This window comes from Enhydra lutris, unplaced genomic scaffold, assembly GCF_002288905.1.
Source record: "Enhydra lutris kenyoni isolate GAN:26980312 unplaced genomic scaffold, ASM228890v2 scaffoldscaffold2, whole genome shotgun sequence".
Classification (NCBI taxonomy): domain Eukaryota; kingdom Metazoa; phylum Chordata; class Mammalia; order Carnivora; family Mustelidae; genus Enhydra; species Enhydra lutris.
Window position 1 is genome coordinate 54,026,794 of NW_019154086.1, and position 13,868 is coordinate 54,040,661.

The 13,868-nt window shown below is 48.6% G+C and overlaps 1 protein-coding gene across 4 annotated transcripts; it reads right to left on the minus strand.

Annotated features, from left to right (window-relative positions):
- Positions 1–1,241: 1,241 nt before the first annotated feature.
- Positions 1,242–13,300, minus strand: LOC111151711 (zinc finger DHHC-type containing 23). Of its 4 annotated transcripts, none has more exons than XM_022509870.1 (5): positions 13,174–13,300; positions 12,401–12,670; positions 9,594–10,304; positions 7,678–7,845; positions 1,242–5,834 (listed from the first exon to the last, which is right to left on the minus strand). In XM_022509870.1, the coding sequence occupies exons 2-5, from the start codon at positions 12,559–12,561 to the stop codon at positions 5,567–5,569; spliced, it is 1,308 nt and encodes a 435-aa protein (XP_022365578.1). In that variant the 5' UTR covers positions 12,562–12,670; positions 13,174–13,300; the 3' UTR covers positions 1,242–5,566. The 4 variants fall into 4 exon arrangements, with proteins under 4 accessions (XP_022365578.1, XP_022365587.1, XP_022365595.1 ...); XM_022509887.1 differs by having other exon boundaries at positions 4,791–5,834; positions 7,678–7,836; XM_022509879.1 differs by lacking the exon at positions 13,174–13,300 and having other exon boundaries at positions 12,401–12,689.
- Positions 13,301–13,868: the final 568 nt, after the last annotated feature.

The following is a 13,868-nucleotide window of genomic DNA, read 5'->3' on the forward strand; positions in this document are numbered from 1 at the left end:
AATTACCTGCTAGTGAAAAAAAATTTCATTACAAAATACATGTTCATTATAACAAATTTAAGTAATAGACAAGTGTACTACCCAGTAGAACAAGAAAGTCCTTTGCAGCCCTGAGGTAACTACCAGTATTTGCTAGGTTTACAATTTCGAGTGGTAAGATAAAATTCTGTGTGTGGTTCAATCGTTATTGTCCTTATTTCCTAGAAGGGATAGGCAGTTCCACCGTCTGCAATGACTTACATCCTTTTTCTATGGAACATGTGTTAAGATTTACTCAGAAATGACAAAACACCCTAAATTGAAGTTTATTCCTTCTACAGTGTCCGTGTCCCCACGTCTTTTCTTTTAATATGATTATATAACTGTCATTTACAAACTCTTTTAGACTAACACCCACTAATGAAAACAGGACTAAAAGAAACTCATCTGTAGTCTCTTTCCATTCAAAACCCAATCTGCTCATCCCGACCTGTAGTGCAAAGCACAGTACCAGCTACCATCAACCCCCAGACATCAAATACCAAGTTCCTATCCCTGCCAAGCCTGCAGATAAGGAAGGGTGAATCCTTTAAGTAAACATGCCAAGGGCCTAAAGAAATGCCATAAAGCTTAAGTTTCCTCTCTTAAGCTTTCCTTTATTTTTACTTCACCTCAAACGTCAATTAGCCATTGAGTCTTTAGCAGCCCATATTCTGACTGGGCCAGTGAGGACTTTCTACCTCCCTCTTTTTTTTTTTTTTTTTAATTTAAAGGATTTTATTTATTTATTGGACACAAAGAGAAAGAGAGCACAGGCAGGGGGAGCGGCAAGCAGAGGAAGAAGGAGACGCAGACTCCCCACCAAGCAGACACCAATGAGGGGCTTGATCCCAGGGCCCTGGGATCATGACCTGAGCCAAAGGCAGACACTTTACCATCTGAGCCACCCAGGTGCCCTTTTTACCTACTTACCCACAGGAAAATTGCTTAGTAAATCACCTGTAGTTCTTGCTGGGCTATCCTAAAGACATGATTAGGAATATTACTGCTAACAAAATGCCCAAAATAGCAGTATCCCTGGCCTATAAAACTAGACAAAGTAACCAACAGGAAAAGGACTGTTTAGGGCCAAGGATAACTGAGGTCCGAAGGACGGGGACACCTCGGTAGCCAGAGGAGCAGCCCGGCTCTTAACACAGATGTCCCTTAAAGTAAGAGAGTTCAGGAGACACGCTAATAAACACACTAATAAACACCAACTATTTCCTTTAAAGAAAGCACTTTATTTTCCATTTAAGCAACTTGGTCACAGTACATTATTTTACATAAATGGCAATTAAATTTTTAAATCTCCATTTAAAAGGCCCTGTGTCTGATCTGAGGTGATAAGAGGATACGAATACAAGTATAAAAACAGTGCAAAATGTCTAGCCCGCAGCCTCCAGAGTTGGTGTCAGGAATCCCCTTTAATGTTGCCAGGCCAAGTGCATTAAATATTGAACATTAAATATCCCTGGGTTTCCTTAAGCCTAACAATCAGACTGAGAGATGTAATCAAATGAAAAGGCCCGAAAGCCCTAACAATGCAAATCATCGAATCACCCAGACCACAGGATCAGAACAGCCTGAGCCTGCAAGTTCTAGAACACGGCATTGGGTCAGTGGTGCCATGGGAAGAAAGGCAGGATGTTTGCTGCATCGGTAACTAGAGTCCACTGGCTCCGGGTTTAAAGCTTTGCCTTTGAAGCGTGAATTCCCTAGAAGAGAAGGTGCTGCCAGGAAGGCTAGAGTAGCAGGAAGTCAAAAGCCCAACTCGGAAACAGCTGGAGATAGCTGCAGCCTCTAAAAGACCTGTCTCCACGAACCATTCAGTCCTGGCCGCCGCTGCTACTACAGCGAAGCACCGGGTGCCAGCTCGAGTGCGGTAGCAGTCCGTCAGCAACAAGATTACATCTAGCTGACTCTGCAGGAAGTTTCTGTTCATCACAGTAAACACCCACAAGAACACAAGGAATTTTGTTCAGCACTAAGTTAAGCAGAGCTCTCCTCCTTCCCCGGCATCGCCTTGGCAGTGTTTAATAAAAAATGGCATACTTGCCACGCTGCTGATGAGAAAACCAGATTCCAAACAGGTGCCTCAAGCAAAAGTCTCTATACTCCCTTGCTTGTTTGAGGAAATTCTCTTTTTTCAAACGCAGGGTACCTAAATATGGCTAAAATGAAGTCCTATAAACCTACTTACCTCGTTTAAAGAGACCCTTAAATTTCAAAAAAACACTGTTAAACATCCTGGTTAAAACTGTGCTTCTAGAGGTCACATTTTTGCTTCTGTTAGTTGAGCTTTGTAGTAAAAAGCTTATGTCCTAGCCAAAGGAAATATACTAGAGAGTCTATGAAGCAGATGGTCAGTATTCTAGTGAACCTTACTGGCATTGTGTTTTCTGGCAGTGGAAGATTCTAGTATAGAAAATTTTCTCTTACTAAAAATATTAGAATTACGAAGGACTATTGCATAAGAGAAAGTCTGCAGCACTCTTTCTGCTAGACAGGTGGCACAGTGGAAGACAACAATTACTTCATTCACCAAAGGACAATGCTACTTGAATGGCAAAGAGTTCTAGTATCCTAAGCAGACACAGAGGTGGCTGAGGTGAGATGACCAGCAGTGTCCCCAAAACTCACTTAAGGCTTGTTAATGGTCAGTTCATTTCAGGTAGGCCCAGCTATAACCATGAAGTACTCTTTGGGTATCATTAAAAAATAATTCTAAATACTGAAGGACTTTTCTCCTTTCATGCAATCCTGATCCTCAACTATTTCCCTTAAATCTTGTGAATGGACCCATTTCTTTTCCCCAGGAATAGTACACAAAGGCATGACCATAATGTAAGTGGTCAGAATACAGTGGATGGTTTGCTAAAGCTCCATATCAATATGTCTATTAATAGGCTGAGGAAGAAGGGCATGGGGGGAGGGAATTCTGCCGGGTGGAGGAAGACTGGCCTCTGGCCAACAAACTGCCGTTTTTTAAGTTTGCAGAGCAATTCCCCCCACGGCCACCACCTCCGCCACCACAGGTTTCTCTGGGACTTAATCGTTCACAGAGGCCCTGTCTTTAAAAGGACAAAATTCCTCAAATAGTTCCAGGTCATAAAAAGGTGTAAGAACCCAGGAGCCTAGATTTAGAGTGTCCTGGGGCCCACAGAAACCCTGCTCACAAAGAGCCCCTCATTTGCTGCTCCTTCTGGTACAAATACTTCAAAAGGCTTTTACCCCCATAAAACCATGGAGCTTTTCAAAAGTTTGAGCTTTCTTCTGTAAAATGCTGATCACGATCTCAAGAAATATAAAACAAGCAACTTCATCCCAACCAGCGGGAATAACAAACAGGGAGTCCTTATGCAGGTGAGGGAACCCGAGAGGCCCCATGTAGATCAACCATGAGGGGGGTGTGCTGTTATAAAAATGGCGGTCATTCCTAATTCTCCCACATGACTGTGGTCTCTTGGGTACTACTCATCATGATCAGGTCACATTTGGATGGTTGTTAAAGATCTGGCAAGAGGCTGAAATTACCGACTACACTATTGTTTCCATGAATTCTATCATCAACTCTGAGACAATCAGAGTTGGCCATACATCTGCTTTCAAGAGACTATGACTAGAGAGCTCGGGCCACATGTGCTGTCCTTGACATTATTCCTCTCTCTCTCTCCTCTCACAAACCCAGCCGAAAGGAATTAGTTCTATCAGACCCAATGTTAGTTCCAAATGAATGCTCAACTCTGGGCTAGAGCAAGGGCATCCCTGTAGAAACCACAGACTGCTAACATCCCCAGACTTGCTCTGTGGCTCATCCCAGGGGAATAGGGAGCCTCTCACCGCTTAAACGATCCATGTCAGGGGAGAGCAGCGACAAGCCTGTATAGAAGTGTGGTGACTGTCTTAAGGACAGCTTTGTTTCACGGCAGGACAGGGATGGTGCCAGCAGCAGAGGATAGAGCCATAGGAAGTAGCAGTATTTCCTCTCAACACTTATAAAAGTCTTACGACAGCAGCATGCACAGACAGACTGAAAAAGCCGGCAATATTTCCCCAATATTAAGGTATAAACCAAAGCAAACTTAAAGACTCATGAATTTTCTCTGGAATTGCAAAATGAGAACATGAATAAAACCAAATATTTCAAGAGGGTATTTTTCCTATCCGAAATGGCCTCATCCTAAGTCTATGGCAGAACAGACCCATTCTCTATAAATATTTAATCTTTTACACATTCTCAGTTTCAAGATATGATAAAAAAGATAACTTACGATTTTAGGAAGAGCTAGGGAAGAACCATAATCCATGAATTAGTGGAAACCATATATAGCCTGTTTTTTCTCTCCAAGTGAGATATTTTGTCTAGGGCGAGTGAATGAAAGGTAACGTGCAAACAGGAAGATGTCTATCAACCCCTTAGAGAGTTCATGCCAGAAGAATATAAACGCCACAAAACTGGTTTTTGCAACAAAGTGCTGTCACTGTAGGGTTTGCATTACTTACATGAGGAAAAAAAAAAAAAAGCCCTTGATATTAACCAGCCACCCTACCCAGGAAAGAGGGTAAATTGTTCCCCCAGAGGCTGTTTCCCTCTTCCAGCCTCATCGTAAGTGTGCTAGCACCTTCCCAGGTGAAACATGGAAAGAGGGAGAAAACAATAATGCCTTTGGAGTTTGGAGTTAAAGTAAATCCAGACAATAAATATAGAAGAAACGAGATAAATCAAAGGGCTCATCACCTAAACTCATGACCACTGTATATTATACTACTGATAATTATAATTGTTATCGACTGTCCCTGCAGGATCTGGTGACAGTGAGAACCCACCAGATCACCTTCTGTCTGAGTAGCTAGCATCTAAGACTTCAGAGAAAGAAATTACCATAACTGTACGATGGAGTATTTCAGGAGCTTTCTTTCATTCTGAAATGCTGACAATGGATTACTCGGATAATTCTGGCTTCGGTACTCTGACCTACACAAATTTTTCTCAGCCTTTGAGTTTTTCTAATAACACTGCACCCCTCTTGGGTGCTTCGGTCGTTTTCCAGTGCTTACCACACACCTCGTCCCTCGCACGACCCTCACGACCGTGAGGCAGCCGAGGCAGGCAGCAGTACCCCACTTCACAGATGAACCTGAGACTCAGGGAAGTGACTCCGCAAAGGGTCACATGGCTATCAGGAACCGAAAGAGAGATTGGAACGATCCTTATCCAAACTCTTTCTCCCCACTAGAGATGGGAATGGCTTCTACCAATCTGTGTGTTGGGAACCACAACCTCTTCCGCCCCTGGCGACTGAGTTTGTGAACAAGGTGACTGGAAAAGAATGGCTCTACTTTTACTGCTTCGATATAAAAATCTCTTAAGGTGAAATCAGAACAGTTCATTTTCTTCCCAGTCCTGTGTCTAAACCTGAGCATGGCCCGAGACAGCCTTTCAGAAACTGGGGAGAAAAACGCACACCCTGCACGGACGCCGACGTGTACGAGGGGAGGGAGCGGTGGGGGGAGCCGCCCCTCACAGGGCCACACGCAAGGCACTTCAGACAATGTCCTCGGCGGGGTGGTGGCAGGGGTGGCTGCCCAGGGTGGAGAACTGGTGCCAGTTCCGCAGGAAGCCCCGGTTGTACTGGCCTGTGTCCACGATGAGCCCGTAGAGGAGCCGGCGCCCCGTCTTCTGCCGCAGGGCCTGCTGGACTTCCCGCTCAGTGACGTTGTAACTGATGTTGATCATCTGGATGAGGAAGATGTACGCCATGCCCACCGTGATGATCACGGAGTACCACACGCAGGTGAAGGACAGAGCCGAGCTGGGAGGACAAAGGGCGGGTCAGCAGACCAGTCGTTTCTGTCAGAAAGCCGGGCACCGCCCTCACGTCTGACACATGTGGGACCCGTCACCAAGGACTCTGGTGCCTTCCCCAGCTATCCCAATCAGAAGATGCTTTTCCACTCCAAACACCAAAGTGCTTAACCTGTGACCACTCACATGTCCTGGTTTATGCTCTCGTTCTTGCTGCCTCTTTTCCCAGTATGTCACACCGGAACAGCAAGGACGTTTTTGCCTTTCGTATCTCCCCAAGCAATGCAGTGCCTGACATAACAGCACTCAAAATCTATCAGATGTACGAACAATTCCTAAGATGCTCTTAACTGAGGGGAAAACGAAGGCACCGCGACACTGCCATCCACGTCCTCCAGGAAGCCGTGGGTGGGGACGCAGGGAAAGTGCTAAAGCCATTCGTCTCCACTCTTCTCAGCACAGTGCTGGTGAGCATAGGGGAGACAACAAGCCCCAACACCACATCCTGCTAGGTAGGAGCACCCGTCACACTTCAGGTCCAGCTTCTTCCAGCCAAACAGAATCACCCAGGACAAGCCAGGAGGAGAAGCTGCTGATATGAACGTCTGCCAAAAGATTATTTTCTAACATTTGCAAATGAAGAGCTGGAAACGAACCCATCCCAAATCTTTATTTGTTAAGCTGAGAGGGACTCAGAGAAAACGACCTCACCATAAAGATGAGGGACCCAGGGCTCAGCAGGCTGAAGTGAGGCACCTGGCCAGAGGGTGGGCCCCCATGGCAAACTGTGTTCCTCATTCCACGTCAGTGGCCCACAGCAAGACCACAGAACTCGTGCTTAGTGACACACAGACACACTCTGCTGTAGGATATCTATCACGTGCGGTGTGACTGCAGAACTTCACAACCTACTAACACTCTCAATACAGAAAGAAAAGGAACTTAGCCCAAGGAGAAGGACACATCTGTTCTAATTATGTGCACAAATATCCAGATCTATAATGGCGACATCATCTATCCACAGACTAAGAAATACTTTCACAGGGGTGCGAGGTGGGCAAAGCAGGGGCCGTTCCGAGAACAAACAGTGATAAGAAAGAAAAGGACCCTGGGGGGGCAGTGCTGTCCTTGCTCAGACGGGGGTCACCAGACACCACACAGCATCCGCATCAAAGGAAACGTGGAGGGGGGCACAAGGAACACAGGCAGGGGGCCCACAGCTATCTGGGGAGGGGCTGGCTGGGCTCACGGTGGCAAAGCCCCAGCTGCTGACAGGGCATGGAGACCTTCACAATGTATAAATGTGCCCCAACCTAACAGAGGAAATTCTGACCTAGATACCACAGTAATCATGAGTGGTGATTTTTTAAAAAGTAGGACAGGACAAACCAATAGAGGTTAAAAAGTAAAGAAATGTTATACAAATTGTGAGCGCTCCACAAAATGGCCAGAAGCAATAAATCAAGACAAGACTAGAGAGCGCGAGAAAGCCTCAATCAAGCCAGGACTTTCCATGATCATTTATGACAAAACAGATGCCGCACATCCCCTGGGACTGCTGGTTCACGGCTGGCAGTTCGCCATTGCTACCGTGGGCGTGCAAGGGGTCTTCTGACTCCAGAAGTCCCTGAGTGAGCCCAGTCCTATCTGCAGGGTCAAGGATCCTTTTGACATCACCCTAGAAAAATGCACAATTTTGTTGTCCATTTCAAAGATACCCAGCATCCAATAACCTGTCCTATTTATTGGTTGAAGACTCCTAACCTAGCAGCAAAGCACGGCCCCTTGCATTAACAGCAACGCCCATTCCCTTGTCTCTGGGCCTCGGTGCTCTGGTAGTCACATCTCACCTGTAATCTGCATAGACTCCAGGACAATAGAAGAGAGCTGTGAAGACACTTCTATCTCTACAAATGGTGTCCAAGGTCAGTGTTATCCCGTACACCGAGGTGAGCAAGAAGATCGAAAGGGCAAGTATAAATGCTTGATGATTGGATTCTCCAACACAGCTGTTTATCCTCAAAACAGCAGAGGGGGAAGAAAAAGCAAACATTTTTTAAAGTTCTTGATATAGACGGAAGAGAAATTTATCACGGTGATCATTGCATAATGAATAGAAATGCTGAGGGACCGCTCGCTGTGCACCTGCCGTAATATAACATTGTAGATCCACTAGGGTTCAATGAAAAAGGAAAAAAGTTTCCATCTAACACACATAATAAACAAGAGAGTTTCAAAAACAGAGATCATGCGAATTTCAGCAATTAAAAAGTTCTCTTTTTTTTCAACTTTAGGGAATGCAAAACTTGCCCACTGAGAGGTGTAGTCTTATGTTCTCTGCTCTTTCCAAAGTGAAATCGTATCATTAGGACGAAACTGAGTAAAAAGCAGAACCTGACTAACAAATCTTTCTAAATCGTAATGAGTTTATCACCCAACCATGAAGAGGGTTAACACTGTAACCACCATGAGAAGGAAAGGATGGTATCAGTAAGGAAAACTTAAAAAACCTTAAGTATTACACACTCGGGGAAAATACGTATTAAATTCATATATTAATACAAAGATCCCAAGAAGTTAGAAATGTGGTGTGGGGTGGAGAACTTGGTAGTATGCAGACTACTTGTCAGGGAGGGAGTTCTGTCTCGTCGTGGCCATGTGCTGGGCAGGGCGCATACCAGGAGGCCCCAGGGGCAGAGGCCATCTTTCACGCAGAACTGTGGGGCCCTCTGCAAACCAACTCTCGAGTGCACGTGCGCGCGCACACACACACACACTCGCAGACACACACGAGCACATACACGTGCCCACACGTACACACAAGAATATATGATGAAGACTCAGAAGTTAAAATCTGAAAGTGATAATACCTGCATATTCCTAAAGAAAGCCCTAGACAAGAGATGCCCCTGGCTCGAGCCCCCACCTGAGGTCCTCTCCAAGGCCCTCCTGGCCTTGCTGCACCCTCTCCGTCCCCTCCGTCCCCTTCAATGGGGGAGGAGGGTACGTGGCATGACAGAACCCCAGCCACAGAAAGCAGACTTCACTCACCACGAGTGCCGTGACAGCTAAGAGCTAAAGAGTAGCAAACATGCTACTTACAGCATTCACGTCTGAGTAAACTCTGCCCCTTTTAGATGCACACAGCGAAGCAGCAACACTATCTTTGAAAGTTGCACTTCACATCGCAGGGGCCTTGCATGTCCTCATTAGGCGCTGGCCAGCTGGCAGGCGCCACGAAAGCCCATTTCTCTGCAAAGAGCAAATAACAAAACAGGGAACTACCTGGCAGGGCCGTCCCTCAATAATGCGGGCTAAGAGTCATCAGAATGATGAAAGACGTATGGGGAGGGGGACAAAGTCCCCTACAAATATGGTACACTTTCCTGAGCTCCATGTTCAAGAGGCACAGCACAGGGAACTATACCTATATTGATTCTGATCCACTCTTTTTTAAAAAAAAAAATCTCACTGCAAATACTTCTCTTTCATAAAGGAGAAAGTCACTGGGGGGGCGGGCAGCTCTGAAGGGAACAGCAAAACAGCAACAACAATAACCAAGCCCTCCAGCAAATGACTGAAGGGACTACATTTGCGAAACCGGGAAAACGGATGACTAAGTGGGAACTTCATACCAGCCCACAAATATCTGCAAGGTGTGCAGCTGGGATCGACTGAAATTTTTGGACGGCACACAGGAAGATCAAACAGGGCCCGGGGCTTATGGGGCGTTCCACTTTGCAAACCTCCAGACTTTCCCACCTACCAGACACAGTGATGATCCATCCTCCGGACACAGATGCCGCATATCCGGCAGTGCCACGCACGGGCCGGCCGCACCAGCTGGCACTTGGCACACCAGTCCTCCTTCACCTTGGCGGGACTTCCAGCCGACACCCTGCAAGGGCCCTTAAGATCATCCTTGGGCGTGCGGTTGCTGAGGCTGCCAGCTGATTCCGCACCGGGGAGCCCTCTGGTCTTCTCCTGCCCGTCTCTGCTCAGGCTTTCAGTTTGGCTGCTGCCTAGAGATCTGTCACTGCTTGCTGGATTTCTGAGGTAGCCTGGATTCTTCTTGGCTCTGTACAAGGCTAAGAGTATCAGGAATAACCCGCAGGTAAGAAGAGCCAGCTGAATGGGCCCCACACGCCCTTTGGGGACGACTTCCTGCAGGAACACGTAGTACATGTAACCCAGAGAGAAGAGTCCGAGGCTCAGGAAAAATAGGGTCTGCTCTTTCCTTCTGTGAGTGAGGTAATAGTACCACAGAGCCAGCACAGGAAGGGAGGTCAAAACCACCACCCCCAGGAGGAAATGCCAGGAAGCCACACGCAGGAAGACGGGCAGCAGGATGAGTGGGGGCAGGATGCTAATGTTGACTTTTTGGGCTCCCTTGAGCCCAGGAATTCGGAGGCGATCAGAAATAGTATCCATGATTCTTTCACAGGTCTCCGGTGACACAGATTTACCCGTGATCCATCTACGCAGAAGAGCACAGAGAGAAAAGAATGTTTACAAATGGAACCGTTAACACTACTTTTCCACGAAGCAAAAACATAGGAATAAACACACATTCTGTGCACGTACTGCTCAGATTGGGGAGAGTATAGAGACTTAAGATCCTCAAAAAAAATTCATAATCTAGTTGTGAAGACAACATGGGAATTTGGGAAGGATCAGAGAAGAGACAAAGCAGCAAAATCGCCCAGTGAACTATTGTGGCCAAACACCATAAGGCGTGCTCAGAGGGGAATGCACGCTGCTGAGTGGAATCATGAGGGGGGAGTCTCTGTGAGAAAGGTGGGCTCTGTGCTCCACCTCGATGGCGGGCTAGCATGTGGGGGGTGGGGGAGGCAGGGAGGTGTTCCAGTGGAGCCAGACGTGTGCAGCACACACCTGTCCTGCGCCCCGGGAGTCACCAGTCTAGCAGGGCCGGGGGCAGGAGGGCGGGAAGGTACTGTGTGAGGAAGAGCAGAGAGCAAACTCAGAGCAAAATGACTGAGCTTCGTGGACCCACGGTATTTGTTGATATGTTTGCACACTTAGGCTAGCAAGACAAAGGATGGTAACTCTTGATGTAGACAAACAATTTAGAAAAGTAACGCAATAACTTGGCCATGAGGGAAGGTAAGTATATGGGAGTCACACAGAGCAACAGGACAGAAGGAAGACTGGGAGCCTATCTCCTGAGACGGGTACAGCGGGAGCAGGCAAGAGAGCTCAGGGACAGCCTGGGTCTCAAGGGCTAGAAGAGAGAAAGAGGTTAATGGAAGAGCTGTGGTCTCGAGTGATGGAGGTTATGGAAACAGCATCATTTTTCCATTCATTAAAGCAGAGTGCTCCATTTTCTCCGTATAGATTTTAGACTAAGTCCATTTAAAAATACCTGTAAAAAGACTAAAGACACTGTTAAGGAAGAATTACAAAAGGTCTAAAGGGTCTTCAGGGTTCTGGCAGGGCAGTACAGTGGTCCCAAGACACTTTTCACGTCTAGATGAATACACCAAGCTTTAAGTCAGCAACGTGCCGCTACAGTCACTTTTTTAACCGGAAGTAATTATTGATGGGAAAAAGCCAAGTTTCCAACATCCTTATTCTCCTCCCACATTGTGCTTCCCATATGGCAACAAATTTTAGGTATATAATTATCTAGAAGATGGTTTAAAACCCCGTTATTACTGTTTGGTACAGAAATTTTTTCCCCTGATGTTGAAAAATCATCTTTTTGGATATTAATTTCCAAACCTTTGGAGAACGGTGAAAATAAAAGCCAAATACAATGAATATCGGTCAAGACAGTGTCACTGCCCATGCTAAAAACAGCCAGCCCAGCGCAGGCATGTGCCTGCTGCTGGATTTCCTCCCCAGGGACAAGGGGTGAGACCAATGCCAACAGCAGGAACATGAGCTTTCGGCCTTCAAGACCCTTGGTGGCCAGGTACAGTCCAGCCTCAGGTAGTCAATCTGGAGACATTGAGAACACAGAGAATGTGTTCTCTCTGGCACCAATGTGTTCACTTTAAATGTACAGATTCTGGGTGCTTGGGTGGCTCAGTTGGTTGAGCGATGCCTTCAGTTTGGGACATGATCTCGGGGTCCTGGGATTGAGTCCCACATTGGGCTCCCTGATTGGCTGGGAGCCTGTCTCTCCTCTTCCTTTCTCCCTGCTTGTGCTCTCTGTCAGGTGAATAAATGCAATCTTTTAAAAAAATTTTTTTTAAATACATAAATTCTCTAAATGTACAGATTCTACTGCTCTGCGCTTTATTTTTTTATACACTTAACTTGCCACTATCCCTTTATTTGCTTGTTCTCTCCATCATCTTCTCCCTTTAAGTGAAAAGTAATAATGTCCTACTAAACTGAGCAGAATAGACAGCTGTGCAGTTGTGCACTACTGAGTAACTCACCTTCATGAAATCCTCACACCTGACACAGAAGATCACTCTCAATTTTAGATCCTTTGAAAAAGCATCAAGAGCAAAATCTAGTGTTCTGGATGGCTACACTTCAAGCAAGCATGGTAGTTCTCAAAAGAGCCAGTGGGGTCAGCTTCCTGAACCGCTCTGCCCTTACCTATCACACCCTTCATCGAGATCCTGGCAATCACACAAACAAGCAGCCACGTGGTTCTTCTCCCCATTTCGATCGATGTACTCGCAGCAGCACAGGGGCTCCAATTCAGGTTCTTCCGCTTTGTTTTTCTTCACTGGCTTCATACTGCCCTTCTGTGTCATGATTTCCACCTGTCACCACGAGGTGTAGGAAGCCCTCAGTAGGGAAAGGTGTAAACAACACGACTCACATCTTGTAAACACATCCACGTCTCTGATTATCCGCCAACGCCTGAGAAATCAAACAGGAGAAGAAAGCGGGGGAGGGGGAGTCTCTTTTTCATCAGGCTTTTCTTGCTGGGCTCCGCCAGACAGGAAGCTCTAGGGGCTCCCAGCTGCCTTCACCGCCCCTTCCCACCAGGGCTGGCGTCTTCTGGGTATCAGCGGTTTCCACGGTGACAGCTGACCACACGGCCGGGACAGCCGGAGCACGGGCGGCTGCGCTCACCTGCCGGCAGGATGCGGAGGGCCGAGCAGTCCCCGCCCAAAGCCCGGGTGCAGGTGGAAACTCGCCCTCTGGGCTGCGGGCGGAGAAAAGCTTCTGCCGCCGGGGACGGCACGCGCAGCCGGCTCCGGGGAGGCCACCAGAAGCCCGTGCAGCGCCCGGGGTCGCCGTCCAGCCCGGCTGCTCCCGCTCCGCGCAGGGCGCACCTCTCCCGCCCCCGCCGACAGTGAGGACGTGGGCGGGCCACGAGCGCCGCCCCACCCAAAGAATGACCTTGGAATGGAAGTTACCTGTGTTCCGGGGCCGAGGTGCGATTGCCGCGGAAGAGGCCCAGGTGGGGGGAAGAAAGGTTGATTCCTCCCGAGGCGTGGACGCGTCTTCCCAGCTCTTCTCCCTGGGCTCTCGGTGTGACGGCTGGAGTCCCAGAGACCCAGGCTCCGCTCCGCCGCGCCTCCGCCGCCGCCCACCTGTGAGCACAGGCGGCCGCGGCCCGGGCAGCGCGCCCGCCTCCCCGCCGCCCTCCTGCCCGCCCGCTCGGCGTGGCAAGTCCGCGCGCGCTTCCGGGTGCCCCGCCCCCGGCGCCGGGGATCCCCGCCCGCCCGCACGTGCGGCGGCCACAGCCTCGCAGAGCCCGCCGGCCAGGCCCCTCCCCCGGCCCGAGGTCCTGGCGCCCGGAGGTAGCGAGGACCTTAGGACCGGCACCTGGGGGTGGGGTGCAGGCGGCGGGGCCCAGGGCTGGCCCGGCACCTCCGCCCCGACCGGCCCCTGTGCTGCCCCGCGGGTGCCTGCGGGCGGTACGTGGGCGGGGCAACCCCAGAGCCCTCGGCCAGGGGAGGTGCGGACGGAAAGACGGGAAACCCGGGAACCCGGAGGATTCCCCAAGCCCTGGAGACCCGTGGGTCGTCCAGTCTTCATTCGGAGGCGGGTAACAGGCTTAGGTGGAGATCACCACCGCAAATTGTTACCGAGGCACCGCCCCCAAATT